The following is a 22293-nucleotide window of genomic DNA, read 5'->3' on the forward strand; positions in this document are numbered from 1 at the left end:
TACAGGGGCGGAAAGGGGCGGGGAAAAATCTTTACACATACAAAATTTGCGCATTTACTATGCAAATATATGTATACCAAATACGCTTTTTTTTTTAATTGCGGGGGCGGAAAGGGGCGGGGCAAAAATTTGAAACAAACTTGATCACTTTAGATACTACACGAGTCTATAAGCCAAATTCGGTCGTTGTAGCTTTCATAGACTCCGAGATCTGCGTGTTCATACGGACAGACATACATGGCTAGATCGACTCGGCTGTAGATGCTGATCAAGAATATATATACATTATGGGGTCGGAATATTCATTCAGCCTGTTACATACATTTTCGACTTTAATATACCATTTCACCCTATGGGGGTGAGAGGGGTCCGGGGCTAACTTAAACCGCGCCAAAGTATATATACCCCTTCAAGTTTTTTGTTAGTCCTTTCTTACCTATAGCCGTCAAAGTGGAAAAACGTTTTATCTAAAACGTCTATTGTTTGCAAAAGAACAAGCTTAGCATAGCAAATGACGAAGTTATTGATCAAAATCACTGCTTTCGACCGATCGTTCCTATGGGAGCTATATGATATAGTAACCCGATCTTGATTAAATTTGGCACAGTCATTAACAGATATATAGAACTGACAAATGTTTAATTGAAAGCAAACGCGTCAAAAGTAACGAAGTTATTTAGAAAAGTCACTGTTTTCGACCGATCGTTCCTATGGGAGCTATATGATATAGTCACGCGATCTTGATCAAATATGTGTAATAAACTCACCCATATTAAATTTCACGTTATTGAGAAAAGTCACAGTTCGTGACTTTGCCGTTTGTATGGGAGCAATATGATATAGTGGTCCGATCCCGCTGAATACAAGATATACAACCCCTACAGTATATACAAGCCTACATGCTTTCATTTCAGCTTTGTAGCTCTTACGGTCAAGGAGGAGTTTCCGCTTATCCAGACGGACGGACGGACATGGCTATTTGAACTCGTCCGTCTAGCTGTAAAGTATATACATATACTATATATGGTCAGAGATGCTCCCTTCAATGCATTGCACACTTCGGACCAAAATTAATTTACCCTTTTTGCAAGGGTATACAAAAGTCTTACATTTTTTTCCAAAAGTACCTCTAACAGAAGAGTTTCCGATTCTATTTAACGATCAGCATCAGCAGCCGACTTGATCTAGCCATATATGTACCTCCGTTCGTACGTATAATCAAATTTATTTCGGAATATGTATTTTCTCATCATGAACATCCCACTTTGTGTATATTTATTACTTTTTGAATTCAAAAAAAACCTCAACATCCACTACAACATTGAATGACCAAGAAGTGAGTGTAAAGTGAATGCAGTGAAAAGTGAAAGTCCCTATAATAGACAAATCTGTTTATAGTGTTGTGGATTTTTCGACGATGAGGAGGATCTATGTTCCTCTTAGTGCTACAGTTCATTAAAGCTTTACTATATGTAATAGTATGGAGTTGAAGGAGAAAATCAAAGGACTGGAAGGGAAACAATCGGTGGTTAAAAACAAAAATATAGAACTTCGACAAAGATTATTAGAAATGGAAAATTTAAAAGTTCAAGGTGAGCAGATTGAGCAATTGCATACAGCAAATAATAACAATTCTGAAGGGTTTTGCTCAGCAGCAGAATAATATTGCGAGAATTGAAAGTTTTATCAGTGATACAACAAATTGCAAATAACAAACAGAAAAATACGATTTAAGAAGGGAAACTTAAAGCAGCTAAGAATCAGAAAGATTTAATAGAAAGAAATTGAATTAATGAAAATCGAAAATTAACAAATATTTGATTTCATGGTAAAAAATTTGAAAAAAGACATCTAAAATTTAAAATTGAACTTAGCAAACGAAAAGTCGAATCGAGATAAAGTTAAAAGAGACCTTGATTCGAAAAGGAAAGAATTAGAAAATTGTCTGGCTAAGGAAGAGAATCGCAATAATGAAGTAAAGGAATTAAATTCTAAAGTGACATTTTGTATGAAGGATTTTGAAGAAACTCAAACTATGTTAGCTGATAAAAGTACTGATCTTCAAAACAATTTTTTGTAAATTAACCAGACTAAGAAAACTCCGAAACCCAGTTGTAAAGGCCTTTCATCTGGAATTTATCAATTTTAAGTTAATGGACATGTTACGTTTTCTGCCTTCTGCAATGAAGATATAGAAGGTGGAAGGTGATGGAACTTGGAATGTCTATTGTAATGGACTCGGCAATGTTGAGGGGGAATTTTTTATTGACCTCGAAAAATTGCATCGCATCACCAAATCGGAGCTGAATGAACTGTATATATTTACAATGGGGATTCTTTAAAGGAGATGTCAAATTTGCTAGTTCTGATATGAACTCAAATCGGTGGGAGAATTCAGAGGAACAGTTCAGACAGAATTGACTACCACATAAACAAGACATTTTCTACAAGGGATCGTGGCAAATTTTTAAATTGTGCCATCGCGTGGAGTAGTGGTTGGTGGTATCAAAATTGTTATACAGTGTAAGTACATAATTACAAATAAAATAATAACAAGTAAAAATTCACAATTGTGATATGTTTTTGTATTTAATTATTAGTAATCTCACTGGCAAATATTTTAAAAGTGAAGTCGAGGATGTCAAGAGTATGAAGAGTAAGTATGGGATATTCCTTCTCTCAAAGCTGCCAAGATATAATTTTTCAAATCCTAATAAAATGTATATGTATATGCCTTGTGTCTTTAAAAAAAAATTCTTTGAGCAGATCTCTTTCGATAAAAGAGTGGCTCTTTTAAGAAACAAAAAGAAACTTATTTTTAGGCTGTCATTTTGGAGATAATAGAAGTACCTAATGAGCTGATAACATAAGATTTACCAAATTCCCCAAGGCGTATCAGATTTAGCGCTATATACCTAAACATGGTTGGATTAAAAATTGGTGTTTTGCTTCTCTTGGTGGTTACCATTGAAAACTCAAAAAAGCGAACAGCGAATACACTAGCCTGGTATCCGATTGACTGAGTCTCAGTTTATTCGTAGTAGTTTTAACTAACTGACTAACTAGTAAATTTATATTTTTTATACGATGCACCCATAGGGTGAAATGGTATATTAAAGTCGCCAAAATGTATGTAACAGACAGAAGGAAGCTTTACCGACCCCATAAAGCATATATATTTTTGATCAGGATCAACAGCCGAGTCGATCTAACCATGTGCGTCTGTCCGTCCGTTCGTCTATATGAACACCTAGGTCTCGGAGACTATAGGAGCTCGAGGCAGGCCCGGACTCAAGGTAGGGGGCCCCTTTTAATGAAATTTCATGTAGTAGAGTAGCAGTTTTTAGTCACTAGGGCCCTTCGTACGAGGTTCCCACCAAGAATCATTTTTGTACCATAATAAATCGATGGGCGCTGGGGCCCCTGTCGTTCACAGACTGGAAAAGACTGGGGCCCTTTAAAACGAATGAAGTATAGAAAAATTTTCTTGAAAAACCGAAGTTGAATGTAGCAATATACCAGTCAGCCTCTAGGGGCCCTTCAAACGAGGTTCTCAGTACGAATCATTTTTGAAACGTAATAAACTGATGGACGCTGGGGCCCCTGGAATTCAGAAGCCCTGTAAGCTACTGCAACTTTAGACATTGTTTTCAAAATTTTAGAAACTTTCTTGCTTATGTCAGTTCAAAAAAAAAACTTCAATCAAATTGAAAATGAACGCATTATTAAAGCCTTATACTTACAGAGCAATTTACTTCAAAAACTTTTGACTGTTCAATGATTTAAAATCTAGTAAAATTACGCCTTACGTAGAAGTGCATTGTTGAAAAACGATAGGCAAATAAAATTGTTTGTTTGTTTGTAAGAAGTCGTTTTTTTTTTATTCACATAAGCGATCATACTTGATGTAAAACCTAAAAATGTGTACCTTTCATTTTCCTCGACATAATTTTTCAAGCATCTAGTATAGGAGGCCCTTCAACTTCAATGCCCGGTGGGCCCTCAGGGTCCCAGTCCGGGCCTGGCTAGAGGCACCAAATGGTATTGGTATGTAGACTCGTTTTATTAGCGCGCGGAAACAAATTGTTCAAACTTTTTCCCACGCTCCCTTCCGTTCCCGGAACATACATACATAAAACTAACGACATTAAATTGGATATGTATACTGGATACTAGACGTGCAGATAGTGGCTGTTTAAAAATTTTTCCAGAGAAAAGAAAAATAACCCAATCTTCATTTGTTGAATTCAAAATATGAAATATAAATGAACTCTTAGATTCTAGGCGACACTTGTTTTTAAAAATACTTATTCTAATGACCAACGTTTTCGGGGGTTGAAAATTGTTTATATTTCATGCTCAGCGGTGACTACTTGATACCGCGCCGCTGTTATAATCCTAAGTGTTTTCCACAGAGTGTGGATGCATGTTTTGTTTGGAATTAAGCAATAATTGTTATATGAATCTTTATGACTTATTTTTGTTTTATGTTTTCGTTTCGTTTTGTATATTTCTTGGTGCATCTGATTTGGTGAAGCCATTTCAGATGAACACGATGTTTATTCTTAAACACTTATTTTTGCGAAAACTAACAAAGCCAAAGTCACCAAATTTGGTATGTAACTGGAATACTAGATTAATGGTACATAAATCTCGGATTGAGTTGAAGTGGGCATTTACATATGTACATACATATATAGTTTTCATAGTAACGGTCATAATTCAGTTGCAGATCAATAGTTTTGTTATTTTCCAAATGATTGTCATAATATATAACATTATAATTGTGAAAATATATATACCTACATATGTATATACATTTATTATATTTGTGAATTCTATGTTCAATTGTAAAATCGTATACTCTACAATCTTTCGCTTTCGCAGAAAGTTGTTCTGATTTCATGACCACAATGAACGCAGTTTCTGTATTCATCTACATCATGTGTTCATGTATTTAACGATGTCTGCACAGGGAGGTTACAGAAGCTTTTCACCACATTTCACTTCCACAGTCGGGGATGGAATTTCCCCGAAGCGGGTTATTCCAAGTGTGCTGCAAATGGATAAACACTACCCCCGCTTCCAGGCATGTGCCTGAGTGAGTGAACATGTAAAATTCCTGCGTACATACAGAACAAAATGAACTCGTCGGCGTTTCGTGTTCACGAGGCCATCGTTGCCGCTGTTGGGACTCCAGCACTTAAACTTCCAATTCAGTTAGTATTTTGTCGCTCGAAACGCTAGCACGCGGAACGGCTGAATGTGGCCAACGTGGGTTTCCTTCTTTTTGATTTCACCCAACTAGTCAACTAGCCAATGAAGCAGTCGAAGTCGATATCATAGTTGTTAGTTGAGTGCGGGGAAAACGATTGCAAAGTTGTAGCATACTTTGATGCGCACATTGGAAAAGTTTCCCTTTTTCGTACACATTTTCCCTATAAATTATTGAAAGTTGGCGAGAGAGTGATAAAAAACACATTAGTTTAATGCAGCCGTCTCCCGTCTCCCATGTGCGGGCTACACTTCAAAACGCGTAACAGTCCGTCTCAAAAGACGTCCCTCCGTTGGGGCGACTGCTGCTGGTGCCGCCGGTGTAATTCCTAAAATCGCATTGTTGATTCCTATATTAAAGTAGAATCTAGTTGAAACTGTTATTATTATTATTATTATCGAATTTTCTTATTGTGGTTCGCTTTGGAGGATCTGTGATCGGAACGGTGAAACTACAAGTTTGGTTTATAAAAGAAAATGTTGCATAAGTTGAGGTTGAGGCACATTTGATTGGCGCGCATCTTTTGCCATCGAGACGACTAAAGAATAACGCGTCGCCCACAGGCCTTGCGACAACGCTGCCAATTTGAACTTGGTGGTAAAGGTGAGTTTGAGTTGAGCCGAAATCATGCGCAGAGAGCAATCGAACCTGTATAAATATGAGTATAGGGCCGCTCGAAGGTCTTTTGTCTGCGCTCAGAGCTTTGTCAGGTTTTTTGTGAATGAAGACTTTATACAAATATTCGGAAAGGGGGGAGGTTGGAGGGACTGGATGAAGTGTGACGTAGTCGAGTGTGTGCTTATGAATTGTTAATGCATTTGGCCTAAGGTAACGTGCATATCAATACATTGATAATCTGCTCTATAGTATTTTTGATCTCGTTATGTAAGAGCCACAAACCGAACGATTTCAAGTAAATTGCGATACCATTAACACACTTAATACCGTAGTTCAGGGTTGGGGAGTTGGGGTTGGGGGCTCTATCCTTGGTGAAAGGTCAGCTGCTACATTTTGTTTACCATGGCCAATGCAAGGATTAAATATTTAATGTTGTGCATCGGGTAGAGGGCAGTTAATCATAATAAGCTGAAGGCAGAAGTAACTTAATGCATCCAACTATTACGCTAATTAGTTACTTGCGGCATGGATGAAAGTGGTTAATTTGGACTGTGTGTAAAATCTTGACTTGGAAATATGGTAATGAATATAATATTTTACTATACCCTTTATTTCCTTCTTCTTCCCTTTTAGCGGGTAAAGGTCAAACTTATTCCTAGAGTGTCAAGTAACAACAAGGCAGAACAAGAGAGCGTGAAATAAATTGGACTCTAGCTAGGAGGTGGTCTTTCCATAAACTTCAACAATGATTAACGTTGCTGGCGTTGTGAGCATTGTGCTCTTCTATCTGCTGATTCTGGTGGTCGGTATTTGGGCAGGGCGCAAGAAGCAGTCGGGCAATGATTCAGAGGAGGAGGTTATGTTGGCTGGACGCTCGATTGGATTGTTTGTTGGCATTTTCACCATGACAGCCACCTGGGTGGGTGGCGGATACATTAATGGCACTGCGGAGGCGATCTATACTTCGGGCCTGGTGTGGTGTCAGGCGCCCTTCGGCTATGCCCTTAGTTTGGTGTTCGGTGAGTTCAACTTGAGTGTCTCTCAAGACATAACAACACTAAGAAATGACTTTTATCCTGTCTCTTCTCTTTAGGTGGCATCTTTTTTGCCAATCCGATGCGCAAACAGGGGTATATTACCATGCTGGATCCATTGCAGGACTCGTTTGGCGAACGAATGGGCGGCCTCCTCTTCTTGCCTGCCCTCTGTGGCGAGGTATTCTGGGCTGCGGGAATTCTGGCCGCACTGGGTGCCACTTTGTCGGTCATCATAGACATGGATCATCGCACTTCTGTGATTTTGTCGTCATGCATTGCCATTTTCTACACACTCTTCGGCGGCCTCTATTCGGTGGCATATACGGATGTGATCCAGCTATTCTGTATTTTCATTGGTCTGTGGATGTGTATACCATTTGCCTGGACCAATGAGCATGTGCGCAGTCTAAGCGACATGGATGTGGACTGGATTGGGCATGTGGAGCCGAAGCAACGGTGGTTTTACATAGACTACGGCCTACTTTTAGTCTTCGGTGGTATTCCCTGGCAGGTCTATTTCCAGCGTGTTCTCTCTAGCAAGACAGCAGGGAGGGCCCAATTGTTGTCCTATGTAGCTGCAGCGGGATGCATCCTAATGGCCATACCGCCCGTCTTAATTGGAGCAATAGCCAAAGCAACGCGTGAGTTAGAAATGTCCTACATGAAAAATAAGATGTTCATCATGCTTTTCCATTGTTTTTCTTTGCGTCTTGCAGCTTGGAATGAGACGGATTATAAGGGTCCCTATCCACTCACCGTGGACGAGACAAGCATGATTTTGCCAATGGTATTGCAATATCTGACGCCGGATTTTGTCTCATTCTTTGGTCTGGGAGCCGTCTCTGCCGCTGTCATGTCCTCGGCCGACTCCTCGGTGCTCTCGGCCGCCTCCATGTTTGCACGCAATGTTTACAAATTGATTTTCCGTCAGAAGGCGTCCGAAATGGAAATCATTTGGGTAATGCGCGTCGCCATCATTGTGGTTGGCATATTGGCCACCATAATGGCCCTCACCATTCCCTCGATATACGGCTTATGGTAATTGGATTGCATAATTTAGTCTGATTGACATCTGCATAAGTGCAACCCGACTTCTTTCAGGTCCATGTGTTCGGACTTAGTCTACGTTATCCTGTTTCCCCAACTGCTGATGGTGGTGCACTTTAAGAAGCACTGCAACACCTACGGAAGTTTGGCTGCGTACATTGTGGCCTTGTTAATCCGCTTGTCCGGTGGCGAGGCCATCTTAGGACTACCCGCCTTTATCAAGTATCCCGGATACGATGAGGAGGAAAAGCAACAGATGTTCCCCTTTCGCACAATGGCCATGTTGCTCAGCCTAATCACACTGGTCTTTGTCTCCTGGTGGACCAAGTGAGTTCACTATATCACTGCTTTCTACCTCAGTTCTCTTAATTTTTGTTTTTCCCCTAGAATGATGTTTGAATCGGGTAAATTGCCGCCAAGCTATGATTACTTCCGCTGTGTGGTCAACATACCCGAAGATGTGCAACGTGTGGACGACCAGTCCGAATCTGGCGAGCAATTGTCGGTAATGGCTGGTCCCCTGGCACGATCCTACGGTGCTGCGACTATGGCTGGCAAGGATGAGCGAAACGGGCGGATTAATCCAGCTCTGGAATCCGATGATGACCTACCAGTTGCCGAGGCCCGACGCCTAAATCAGCAAACAGCCCAGGCTCAAGTACAAAAAATGCTGGACAAGGCCACGGGCAGTGGGGGTGGTCAGGTAAGTCAGTCCATGCCCACGCCAGAGCAGGACAATACTGCTTTCTGAGCAATGGCAATGGATTAGGGACTAGATTGAATTGCACAGTATTTTAACTAGTTCGCCTACAACTATGCAATATATTTTGTTTAAACTTCATTTGATTAAGTTGCGCTTGTTTAGAAACGGAGGCGGTCTAAACCAGAGTGGGCGGGGCTGATGATGTTGATAGTGAAAAGTATTTTGAAACACACAAGTGCTCAGGTAAAACAGTGCAGAATGTTGAGAACGTAGAACTTATTTATAATTTTGCCAAGTTGTTGTGTAGATTTTTATGTTTGAATAACAATCCTAAAAAAAACAAACGAAAAACATATTAAATGCATTTCCCATAAAAAATGAAGAAAAGAAAAACTGAAAAATGGACATTTAAATATACGTATTTATTGGCAAAGTTTTGGCAACTTGTAAATCATGTTTGGAACCAAAAACAATATAAAGCCGCATTCCCCTTGAAAACACAAAGAAAATAATGTGAATCATGTGTCCTTCCAAAAAAAGAAGAAAACAAACGATAACGAAATCAACCAAAACTACAAAAATGGGCAAACGATATATAATGAATACATATCAAAATGATGACAGACAACAAATACATATCATGAATGTAACAGTTTAATATGTAAGAGAGAATATCTATATATATATACATTGGATATTATAATATCTATCTACATATCGTACTATACATACATATCACTGTTAGTCTAAGCATACACAAATATAAAGCATACATATATATACATATAGATAATATATAGAAAAAGGAATTTTAGCTGCTCTCAAAGAGCAAAAACCACAAAAGTATAAAAGAAAATAAGAAAAAGCAGAGTTAATGCATTAACGAAAACAAAGAAAAGTAATTCGAACATATTGCGTCGTAGTACCTAAAATATACCTATACATAAACCTATATATATTATAGAGAAATGTCATACACTGAATTTAGAGTCCCAAAACCCCTCCCAAAAAATCTATGAGAAGAAAATTAAAAACCTGCCGAAGATCAATTTTCTGGGCAAAAAAAAACTAACTCAATTGTATACACACGCTGCCTAAATCCCGTCAAACCGAATACAATTTCTGAAAATGAATTCAAAATGTTTTTGAGACTATTCATTGAGTACCTATTTGTATTTGTATTTGATTCACTTGGCTCGTTGCATAACTAACTTGAGAATTAATTGTTACTTAACCGACAACAGAAACTATGAATGAATATAAATGTTTGTAAACTAATCTACTTAATTGTAATAAATGTTGACTGCTTTTTGATTGAGCTTGAGCCTCATATGTTTGTTATATTGGGGTAAAAGTTATTTTTAACGTTTACATAAATGAAATGTTTGATCTACTTAATACATGGGAAATACATACATACATACATAATGCATAAAATACTTTAATTTGTTTGTTGTTACCTATTGTTACCCTTACATCCGATCTGAGTGTATATTTTCGGCTAAAGTTCAATAGAGTCTTCAACTCTTTTTCCGACAAAAGAAAATAAAAACACAAAAATACACTAAATGAATAAAAAAAATATTAATATATATATAAACCAATATGTGTACATAAGAATCGAACTTGAATTAAATCGTTTGTTTTAAGCAAATCTACTAACTAACAAGAAAAACCACCAAATGTTTTATCTACCTAAGTAAAGATTCCCCGATACTACGCCGTTTTGTTGGACCTCTATCATATGTATACCAATTACTATCAATTACCTATCTATCTATCTATTAGGTATTTATTGTTACTCAAACTTTGGCATATTCCATTTGATGTATTGCAAATGTAATTAAATATACCTAATTATTATTTTTAGCGGCATTATGTTAATCAAGAAACAAAAAAACAATTCATAATGACATACTGAATATAAACAAATGAATACATATCAATGTTTAAAGCATAAAAAAACTTACAAAAACCAACAACAACAAAATCAATAAACAACAAAACAAAGTATTCAATAAATAACAAAAATAAATATATATAAATTAAAGTGGTTTCTTTGTTGATACAGAATGAATTTGTGTGTGTGTTTTTGTGTTTTTATGCCCTTGCAAAATGCGTATATTAATTTTGGTCAGAAGTGTGCAACGCATAGAAGGAAGCATCTTCCTCCTAGACCGTAAGAGCTACAGAGTTGAAATTTTGCATGTAGGCTTGTATATACTGCACAGTTTGTATATTTCGGACTCAGCCGGATCGGACCACTATATCATATAGCTCCAGTGACTTTCCAAAATAACTTCGTTATTTTCTAAGGTATTGTCGTGAAATTAATAATAATTAATAATATTGGTGGGTTTATTATATTTATAAACAAGTGTGCCAAATTCGAACAAGATCGGATGACTATATCATATAGCTTATACATATATGAACGATCGGTCGAAAACTGTGACTTTTGTTCACGCGTTTGAAGTTAGCCCCAACCCTCTGTTTTTCTTTGCTTTATTGAAATACAAATTGGCGTAGGCGATTAGTATTTCCAATATTTATAAACTAATTAGTGTAGTACTTTGAGTGTTTGAATGATTACTGATCTAATCGAATTTTTAAATTCGAAATTCAAGTAATTATAAAGTTCTGTTCAGCAGAGAGTTGGCGATAAGAAACCGAACTAATTTCCTGCCTCGACAGACCGGCAAAATAGACATTCAATTTTATTTTTCTGAAAACCATCTAATTAGTTTTCCTTTATTTTATATTTCACTATTTTATATTTATACCCTTGCAAAAAGTGTATATTAATTTTGGTCAGAAGTGTGCAACGCATAGAAGGAAGCATTTCCGACCATATAAAGTATATATATTCTTGATCAGCATGACGAGACGAGTTTATATAGCCTTGTCCGTCCGTCCGTCTGTCCGTCTGTCCGTCCGTCTGGATCAACGCAAACTGCTCCTAGACCGTTAGAGCTATAGAGTTGAAATTTTGCATGTAGGCTTGTATATACTGCAGGTGTTGTATATCTCGGATTCAGCCGGATCGGACCACTATATCATATAGACTTTTCTCAATAACTTCGTTATTATACCCTTGCAAAAAGGGTATATTAATTTTGGTCAGAAGTGTGCAACGCATAGAAGGAAGCATTTCCGACTATATAAAGTATATATATTCTTGATCAGTACGACGAGACGAGTTCATATAGCCATGTCCGTCCGTCCGTCCGTCCGTCCGTCCGTCCGTCTGGATCAACGCAAACTCCTCCTAGACCGTAAGAGCTACAGAGCTGAAATTTTGCATGTAGGCTTGTATATACTGCAGGCGTTGTATATCTCGGATTCAGCCGGATCGGATCACTATATCATATAGCTCCCATACAAATGGCAAAGTCACGAACAGTGACTTTTCTCAATAACTTCGTTATTTTCTGAGCTATTGTCATGAAACTTAATATTGGTGAGTTAATTACACATATAAACGACTGTGCCAAATTTGATCAAGATCGGGTGACTATATCATATAGCTTCCATAGGAACGATCTTTCGAAAACAGTGACTTTTGTCAATAACTTCGTTACTTTTGACGCGATTGCTTTCAAATTAAACATTTGTTAGTTTAATATATCTGTTAATGACTGTGTCGAATTTGATAAAGATCGGGTTACTATATCATATATCTTCCATAGGAACGATCGGTGGAAAACAGTGAATTTGATCAATATCTTCGTTATTTCCTATGTAGGCCGTTCTTTCGGAAATATTAGCCTTTTTAGCTTGAACGTTTTTTCACTTTGATGGCTATAGGTAAGGAAAGAGTTACCATAAAAGTTGCAAGGGTATTCAAACTTTGACGCGGTCGAAGTTAGCCCCGGCCCTCTAGTTTTTTTAGCTATTGTCGTGAAATTTAATATTAGAGAGTTTATAACGCTTGTTAACGACTTTGCCAAGTTTGATCAAGATCGGGTGACTATATCATATAGCTCCCATAGGAACGATCGGTTGAAAACAGTGACTTTTGTCAATAACTTCGTTACTTTTGAAGCAATTGTCATAAACATTTATATTTCTACGTAATCTAAAATTATGCCGTTAACGTTTCATGACAAAAATTTGCAAGAGAGCCACAGACGGCTCTTATTTCGGCTTCTAAGCACAGTGGCCAATTGAAGTGAAATTGGTCTGAAATCGCAAGCAGATTAATAGGACTCAAATAGAATTTTTATTTTTGCAATCCGACAACGGTTTCATGCGGATTTGTTTCAAATGCACTATTGCATTCTTTTAAAGAATGTTTGCAATATTTTTAATAGAGTTTAAATACTAATTTCAAATTTCCTTGGTAATTTTAGTCTGAAGTCAGTTTGATCATTGTATTAATACATTTCACCAACAAACACGCACTGGGCCAAGTATTTGGCATAAAGTCAAATTTAAGTGTAAAGTTGAGATGGTCATTAATTTATACCTTCAAGTTAATGATACGGCACCAAACGGGATTGTTAGTATCCTTGAGTTCATACTTTATATATGTATTACATACATTACGTACATACTTCATATTCTTTATTTTGATATGAATTACGGTTCACAGAAACACACAGAACATAGGCTTATACTCCACAGAAGACAAGTACCTTGAACCAAGTTGTATATACCCTTGCAAAAAGGGTATATTAAATTTGGTCAGAGGTGTGCAACTCATAGAATGATACATCTTTCACCATATAAGGTATATACATGTATTTCTTGCAGTCCTCTGTAGATGAGTTGTCTAAGTGGCCTAGTCATTTAGTCAACAGTACAACGAGGATCCGTGTTCGAATCCCAGGCTAGTGTATGGATGTAGTTTTCGTCTAACAATAAGCCGAAGGCCTTAGTTGCCAGTGTTAGGTTTTAAATTTTTTAACTATATCGTATACATTAATACAATACAACATATATATTCTTCATCACCACGACGAGACGGCCATGTCCCGCCTTCTGTCCGTCCGTCCATCTGGATCAGCGAAAACTTCGTATAGACCGCTGGCATATAAACTTATGATGAAAGGGAATGTTATATGCGCCCATTGCCATAACTTTAGACTTTTTAAATAAAACCTTTTTCACGTTGACGGCTATACGTAGAGAATGAACAGTAACAAAAAAACTTGCAAGGGTTTACAATTTTCGGCGCGGTCGCTGTTAGTCCCTCTCCTTTTTTATACCCTTGTTATTATTATTTATATATTATTAAATTGGTCAGATCTTTGTAACGCACAGAAGGAGACGTTTCCGACCCCGTAAAGTATATATATTCTTGATCATCATAAGACGCTGCAAAGCAAATTTACGCCGCCATCTTAAGAGCTATCAGGATAAAATTTTATATTTCAGCTACTTATAGCCCGAAGCAGATAAAGTATGAAAATTGTCAGCATCGGACCACTATATCGTATAGTTCTAGAAGAAACATTTTTGCAGAAATTTGAATTTGAGTACATGAAATTTACCAATATGATAGTATTATATATAAAATCTTACATCCCAAAATTTCAATCCGATTGGATAAATAGAACACAAGTTACAGTCAATATAAATCGGTTTAACCGTTGCCGGCAGCGCTGCTTGCTGCCTACTACGTCAACGCTACATGAACTGTATGTGTATGAGTGCCGTGCTTTGCTTGGGGAATGAAGGAAGAATGAAAAATATAGTAAAAAGAGTAATAATTTGAATGTTTTGTTTGTGTATTGATGAATTGAGTTGCAGGGAAAGAAATTTCAAAATGTAAAAATATTATTGCCAAGGACTGCAAGGGTATATAAGCTTTGGCATAGCCGAAGTTAGCTTCTTTGATATTTGACCGTAGAGCAGTTATATTTTATTTTATATTATTTAACATCTGTCCTTACAAAACTGACTCCTAAACACGGGGCATTTTCAATAATTCTATCAATTTAAATTATTATTAAAAATATATTACAGAAGAATCTCAGGAGCTTTACTCGTTTGTTTTAGTCTTAGGATTTAGATCTAAAAAGTTACCATGTAATCATTATTTTCTTAATCATTTTTTATGACGTCTCAGTTAAACTGGAGTCTTTAATTAAAATGTACAAAATCGAAATACTTTGAAAGCTTCTGTAATTTATATATGTATTGTAATTTAGCTGAATAATATACTAATGTAAAGTAAGTGCCCTATGCTTGTGCAATCGGTAGACAATCCGTCAAGCTGAACCTATTCCAATGACAATTTGAGACAATAGACGAGCGGAAATTTCTCATAATAAAAATGCAGATCTTGGTTAGCGTTTCAGTGTTTGCTGGAACAATGGCTTCACACAAGAAGATCCAAAAGAGATCTATGTGGAAATAGTTACTGCAGTTAAATAGACGGCACAGTTAGTCACAATAACTAGTTTGTTAATTCGGATAAAGACAGCTTCGAAGGGAGTCAACACAAGTCGGGGAGTCAATTAGCTGGCTGATAATTTAAATGGTACCCATTGCTGGCAATTAACGGGTAATCTCGATCTTAGATTGGAATCGGCAAAATGGGCTCATAACTGGTGTCGCTCAAGAATCGCCCCCTCTAATTGTCGTTGCTGCTGCTAACTTGGCTAGTATCAGATGAATTGGCACGTAAAGTCGATGTTGTGGCAGATGTAGTTATATCCGGTATTTTTTTAACCAATATTTGCATACTTGAGGGGAACCTTCAACTGTCGTTTGTTTGATCTGCCAATTAGCAGACCGCAAGAATTTCAAGTCATGTCATGAATGTGAAGGGTTAGCAGATCGTTCAGCAACGATTAATCAATTCAAGGAAAAGGAGAATAAACGCATATATGTATGTATATTTCTCAATTTTATTTGAATAAATGTTGAAATGATTTTTTGATGTACATACGTATATCTAACGTATAAATGAATTATAACTAAAATTTTAATGGATTTAAATGGGGGTGGAGGATGTATAAGAATATATGAGCAGAAGTATGATAAAGAGAAGGTATTTAGTTCGTTTTTGTTTTTCTTTTTTGTCAATTTGGGAGAGAATAATTTACAAGTAGATACAGATGGCGAGATGATGTTGGGGATGCATGCTTGTGGATACGACGAGTATTCGAAGGCACTTAATCGAGATTCAATGATCCTCACTTCTTGCGATAGGTGTAGCCACCATCGGAGCTGTAGCCCTGCTGAATAGTGTCAGGAACATCCTGACTGGGTCCCGAGTAGGCATAGCCGGCATCCTGGGCAGGTGCGTCATAGGAGTTTGATGGGGCAGTTGGGTAGGGGCCAGACGCAGATGAACCGCCAGATGGTGGAGCACTGTAGCTGGACGAAGAACCGCTGCTGGAGAAACTTTGTGAAGATGAAGAACCACCATTAGTGGATGGAGCTCCATAGGAGCTGGATGGGGCGCTGGGAGCACTGTATGAAGCAGACGGGGCTGAAGAGAAGCTACCGCTTGAAGAAACGAAGTTGCTGGAGCTGAATCCACCACCAGATGAGGGAGCACCATAAGACGACGATGGGGCTGCTGGATATGATCCGCCTACATTGGCACTCGGACTGGGTGCCGAGTAGGAAGACGATGGCGCCGATGGATAAGGCCCTCCTCTTGAAGAATCTGAGCTAGGAGCAGAATATGAACTGGAAGGAGTTGCTGCTGGGTAAGATCCGCCTACATTGGCACTTGGACTAGGAGCAGAGTATGAAGATGATGGCGCTGATCGGTAAGGTCCACCGCTTGAAGAGTCCAAGCTAGGAGCAGAATACGAACTGGAAGGAGCTGCTGCTGGGTAAGAACCGCCAACATTAGCACTTGGACTAGGAGCAGAATATGAAGATGATGGCGCAGATGGGTAAGGTCCACCATTATTTGATCCGGAACTGGGAGCAGAGTACGAGCTGGAAGGAGAGGCAGCTGGATAGGATCCACCACGATTTGCACTGGGACTTGGTGCTGAGTAGGAAGACGATGGCGCCGATGGATAAGGCCCTCCTCTTGAAGAATCTGAGCTAGGAGCAGAATACGAACTGGAAGGAGTTGCTGCTGGGTAAGATCCGCCTACATTGGCACTTGGACTAGGAGCAGAGTATGAAGATGATGGCGCTGATCGGTAAGGTCCACCGCTTGAAGAGTCCAAGCTAGGAGCAGAATACGAACTGGAAGGAGCTGCTGCTGGGTAAGAACCGCCAGCATTAGCACTTGGACTAGGAGCAGAATATGAAGATGATGGCGCAGATGGGTAAGGTCCACCATTATTTGATCCGGAACTGGGAGCAGAGTACGAGCTGGAAGGAGAGGCAGCTGGATAGGATCCACCACGATTTGCACTGGGACTTGGTGCTGAGTAGGAAGACGATGGCGCCGATGGATAAGGCCCTCCTCTTGAAGAATCTGAACTGGGGGCTGAGTACGAACTAGAGGCAGCAGGATAAGATCCGCCTACATTGGCACTTGGACTGGGTGCCGAGTACGAAGAGGCTGGCGCCGATGCGAAAGAACCACCTTTGGAAGATCCCGAACCGGGGGCAGAATATGATGACGAGAAGCTTCCACTGCTATAGCTAGCGCTGGGAGCCCCATAGCTAGACGAGGGCGCAGATATAGGCTGGAACGAAGGCGACGAAGAGAAGCTTAAGCTCGATGAACCTGACGGAGCGCCATACGAAGAAGAGGGGGCAGCTGGGGCGTCATAGGAAGCGGCAGGACCAGAAGTGTATCCACTGCTTCCCAGAGTTTGAGTCTTGGATGGAGCACCATAGTTTGATGACGGAGCTGAGGGCAGAGGAACAAAACTGCTCACACTTGGAGTTCCATATGAGGAAGAGGATTGCGATTGACGAGAGGAAGGAGGGAGGTAAGAAGATGTTGGTGGTTTCGGTGGAGCACCATAGCTAGACGAAGGTGGTGCTGGTGCGCCGTAGCTTTGGGATGGCGGCGATGATTTGGGTGGGCCGTATTTCGAAGATGGTGGAGCTGGTGCACCATAGCTTTGAGATGGTGGAGCAGGGTTCGATTTAGGTGGGCCATAGTTCGAAGAAGGACGACGAGGTTGATGTTTTCGGGCTGGTGGTGGTGCTCCATACGATTGACTCGGACGACTGGGTGGTGGGCCGTAGCTAGCAGATGGACGCGCGGGGGGACCGTACGAACTGGAAGGTCGGGTAGCCGGAGCCGGATAAGGACCTCCTGCAGATCCGCCAAACGATGGAGCCGAATAGCTACTAGATGAAGCACTAGATCCGTGATGAGAATGAGAATGCGAATGGGAATGGGAGCCGAACGATGGAGCAGGTCCCGAAGCTGGCGGCAAATACGAACTAGCAGGAGGAGCTCCATTTTTGCTGGATGGTCTCTGTGGTGCCGATGACGGCGGCAAATATCCGTTATTCAGAGGTGCCTCACGTTTAACTCCAGCCACATCGTAGCCCAGAGCCACAATGAGGACGGCGACGACGAGAATACGAGAAAACTGCAAATGAGGAAATTAGTTTTCTGTGCCGCATCGGTCAATGGCATTTATTTGCTTACCACTCGCATGGCTGCTGTTGTTGCTGCTGCTGCGTTTCAAATGCAAATTATCCAAACTGCCGATGCAAAAATAAAAACAGAAAAGAAAAGAAAATCAAATGCATAAAAATGAAAGAGAAGCGCCAAAGAAAGTGAGTCTTTGTAAAGTAAATTACATAACTTTGCATAACTTTTTTTCTATATGTACTGAAGCATGGAGTGGTTGGCCAGTTGACCCAGCCACCCCAGCACCTAATGGCTATGACCGAGAAATGAAAGCCTTCAATCGCTCATCAATCTTCTACTGTCGACAGATGGCCAATGCCAAGAACTGGCCAACTGTCCAAGCGTGAAAAATTCGCCCCTAATTGGGTGTTTTTTTTTTGGCCAACTACCGAAACCGAATAGTTGTTCAGCTTTTATGCTAAACTACTCCATTCACTCGGCCAAATCTAAGTCCAAAGCAAAGCCAAAGTCAAAGCCACTGCCGCAGTCAAATCCTATAATAATCATCATCATCTGAGGCAATATAAAGTGAAACTTTTCTTTTATATCAAGGCAATTGAATAGAAGCCGCCGGCTAAAAGTCCAAAGCTGCCTCTAGGTCTCTCTATGGCTATGCTTTGTGAAGTGTGGGCGTGCAATCGTAGATTTTATGACATTGCAAAATCGCACAGAAACACAAAAAACACAACAGTGCGAAATTGCCAACTGACAAGACTTGGGTTGGCTTGACTTTTCATCCATTACTTTGGAGTTGGCCCCCACTTTCCAATGTACTATCTCCCCATGCTCCTGCACCTTAAACACCTCTGCCTCCTCGCCTAGTCATCATCGCGTGCGTGCAGCACCGAGTGACATATATTTTTCTTAACGGCTGCCAATTATTGTTTCTCCTCTTTAACTTAATTTTTTTTTCTTTCCCCCCACTTCTACACTTTCCGCTGCTTTATATTGCTTTGACTGTGGCTCGTATTGCAAAAAATATTTACTTACATACCTTTAGACATACATTTAGTAAATTATTTTCTCTACTCTCGCAAGTGTCTAGTGACCCGCGCTAGTGAGGCAATCTAAGTGTCTTCATGTTGCATTGGTCGAGTTTCTAATTGGTTATGCTTCTTATGCAAGCAACCATAGCTAATGAGCTTGGATGCCACGCGAGGCAGCCCGACTACATACGATCAGCCAACTGAAAGTGATTTGTACTTAAATAGATTCGATTTTGCAATTAATGACAACGATTCTTCTTGTGAACAAAAAAATTTCTCACAAAAGGACCAAAACGAGAAGCAACTTGGCCTAAAGGTGAATCTTTCAAAAATAATCCTATAAAGTCAAATATTCTAGATTGTTTGCCTTGTTCTTTTTAATACGAGTTCTTCCGAAAATATATATTAAATTGACGTTCTAGTTTCATAGAACATATGTGTGATTTAACGTGTTATTAAAAATTAAGGAAATTGATCACTTGATCAGTTCTTATTTTATTGAACTGGAATATCACTTAGCTGATTAATTAGTTAGCTCACTATTCGGATGTCAACACTAATCGATGCGGTATCGATAACTACTTAAATTCACTGGGTGAAAGGGCAATTAATCCTGCGAATACCTATTGATAGCTTTGTTTCCTTTATTCTGTGCACCTTAATTCGCTGCAGTGGGTTCACTTCGAGTTCTTAATATTTATCCTTGGTACTGCTGGCACACTAACCGTTCTTTAAGCACCCACAAAAATGACTATAATCTCTGTGGTCTGTGCGGATGATTTCACTTGGAGATGTTAGGCTCAGCCGATGGACGGATTGAAACTATACTGTCGACTGATGCGCAGCATGCACTTTTATAGCTAACACAAATAGTAAAAGCCAAAGTCAAAAATAACAAAGCTTCCATCGTCTTTGGCAGAGGCAGAGGCAGCGGCAGTTCCACTATCCACTATGTTAGCTTATTTTTTTCGGCTACTTTATGTAACTTCAAATGCACTCACTCTCCGCAGAGCAACAACAACAACAAACACTAAGACTAACATTATTAAAATCGAAAAAAAGCTGCCGCTCTTGCTCCCTCTATTGTGGCGCTCATCTGCCAAATGGAGCTTTTTTCTTCTGTTTTTTGTTTTGCTTTTGCGGTTTTTGCATTGATAAACGAAAAAACGAAAGACCAAAAACCCAAAACCAGATCGTTGTTGGTAGTCGCCGGCATGCTAACAAGTTTGCCGTTTACCGTTTGCCAGGCCAAGTTCAGTGGCGGAATCTGCCAATGGCTAACGGTACATGTTGTAGAAATGTGCATTGCGTATACGCCACGCTAACCCAATCAAATTATTTTCATTGCTGTTGTCAACATTTGATTTATTTAGGCCACTGTTGGAGGCATCTCAGGCTTCTTCCAGATATAACTGGCCCAGGGTATGCACTCCTTGAGTAGATGCATATAGGCCATGCCATTGGGGCAGTCCACTTCGGTGGCCGCTTCGCCCAATTTCTCGCAGAGCCAATACTTAGCCGGATCAAAGTGATGAGTGTAGGTTTGTCCCACTTCGGACTCATCCTTGCAGGCCGAGCGTCCCGCGTCAGCAGAGATAACGACAAAAATGCCAGCCAGAATGGCGCACACAACGAATACTGGAAAATATATAGAAACGATAGGACGAGAACGAAATTATCCTTTAGACTCTAATTATCTGTTTACACCCACCGTACTTCATGTTCAGCAAGTAAGAAAGTTCCCCCGGAAACGCACACACAGAAAATGTAAGAACTGTGCGCTCGACTCTGGGCAATTGCGTCTTTTATAGGCTAGGCAAGAACACGCGAAAAATTGACACGCGCTTCCGTTGATTATTATCAAGAGCAACCCAAAATAGACAACATGACAGCGATAAGACGCAGAGGAAAAGTGTCCAAAATAGAATCAACGAAATCGATGGAACAAAGGAGACAAAAGAGGGGGCGCCGATTTTTCAGGCGGGTTGGGCAAATTATTAAAGTAATTGATGCCATTTTGTTGCATCTAGATAAGGCGTCGAAATGGATGCTGTCATTCCATCAGGGAAAAAGTTAATAGGAGGAAAATTTAAAAATGGAAAGGTTGATTGGTTTGCGATATATGGATACAGCTTCATATATATTTATTTACTGGTACACGTGAAACAGAAATCCGAAATAAAATTAGTAGAGTAATGACTTAGTTATTATCTCTTAATCGAACTTTGAAAGAAACAATAATTAAAAACCTTTACTTTAATGTACCATTCAACTATTTATCATTAGTCTTTATACTTCAACTTTCTTGATCTTTCTTTCTTTCTTATCATTTACTACATTTTAAAAAGTAAATAAAAAACTTAATGGAGGTGGGATAAGGTTCTAAAGCCCAAGAAAAATCACATTTCTAAACATTTTTTGTGAAGATATGAACAATCTGGGACTCTTTGTTTTATATACACTTGAAGTATGATTGTCAAATTTTTGAATTCTATATATATATATTTCGATCTGTTGCATGCGCATCTGCTGTGGCTCTATGAAAAAAAGTGTTTGAGGTGACCACGATGCTGGGATCATCCGAACGAAAAATATTAAATTCCTTTTAAAACCTAAAAGATATCCGCTGATGCTTTTTTTTCGAGAATTTTTTTATACCCTTGCAAAAAGGGTATATTAATTTTGGTCAAAAGTGTGCAACGCAGAGAAGGAAGCATCTCCGACCATATAAAGTATATATATTCTTGATCAGCACGACGAGACGAGTTCAAATAGCCATGTCCGTCCGTCCGTCCGTCTGGATCAACGCAAACTCCTCCTAGACCGTTAGAGCTACAGAGCTGAAATTTTGCATGTAGGCTTGTATATACTGCAGGCGTTGTATATCTCGGATTCAGCCGGATCGGATCACTATATCATATAGCTCCCATACAAATGACAAAGTCACGAACAGTGACTTTTCTTAATAACTTTGATATTTTCTGAGCTACTGTCGTGAAATTTCATATTGGTTAGTAAATTACACATATAAACGACTATGCCAAATTTGATCAAGATCGGGTGACTATATCATATAGCTCCCATAGAAACGATCGGTGGAAAACAGT

General features: G+C 39.3%; 3 protein-coding genes across 3 annotated transcripts; 1 reads left to right on the top strand and 2 right to left on the bottom strand.

The window, feature by feature from the left end:
* Nucleotides 1-5224: 5224 nt before the first annotated feature.
* LOC6650373 (high-affinity choline transporter 1) lies at nucleotides 5225-9458 on the top strand. Its single transcript, XM_002072651.4, has 6 exons — nucleotides 5225-5878; nucleotides 6527-6912; nucleotides 6987-7571; nucleotides 7647-7968; nucleotides 8032-8304; nucleotides 8365-9458. The coding sequence occupies exons 2-6, from the start codon at nucleotides 6639-6641 to the stop codon at nucleotides 8726-8728; spliced, it is 1818 nt and encodes a 605-aa protein (XP_002072687.1). The 5' UTR covers nucleotides 5225-5878; nucleotides 6527-6638; the 3' UTR covers nucleotides 8729-9458.
* A 6176-nt stretch (nucleotides 9459-15634) lies between these two features.
* LOC6650374 (pro-resilin) lies at nucleotides 15635-18224 on the bottom strand. The gene is made up of 2 exons (XM_002072652.4): nucleotides 18216-18224; nucleotides 15635-18156 (listed from the first exon to the last, which is right to left on the bottom strand). The coding sequence occupies exons 1-2, from the start codon at nucleotides 18222-18224 to the stop codon at nucleotides 15826-15828; spliced, it is 2340 nt and encodes a 779-aa protein (XP_002072688.1). The 3' UTR covers nucleotides 15635-15825.
* Nucleotides 18225-20534: 2310 nt separating this feature from the next.
* Nucleotides 20535-20947, bottom strand: LOC6650375. Its single transcript, XM_002072653.2, has 2 exons — nucleotides 20898-20947; nucleotides 20535-20824 (listed from the first exon to the last, which is right to left on the bottom strand). The coding sequence occupies exons 1-2, from the start codon at nucleotides 20905-20907 to the stop codon at nucleotides 20556-20558; spliced, it is 279 nt and encodes a 92-aa protein (XP_002072689.1). The 5' UTR covers nucleotides 20908-20947; the 3' UTR covers nucleotides 20535-20555.
* Between the last annotated feature and the right edge of the window lie 1346 nt (nucleotides 20948-22293).

This window comes from Drosophila willistoni, chromosome 3R, assembly GCF_018902025.1.
Source record: "Drosophila willistoni isolate 14030-0811.24 chromosome 3R, UCI_dwil_1.1, whole genome shotgun sequence".
Classification (NCBI taxonomy): Eukaryota; Metazoa; Arthropoda; class Insecta; order Diptera; family Drosophilidae; genus Drosophila; species Drosophila willistoni.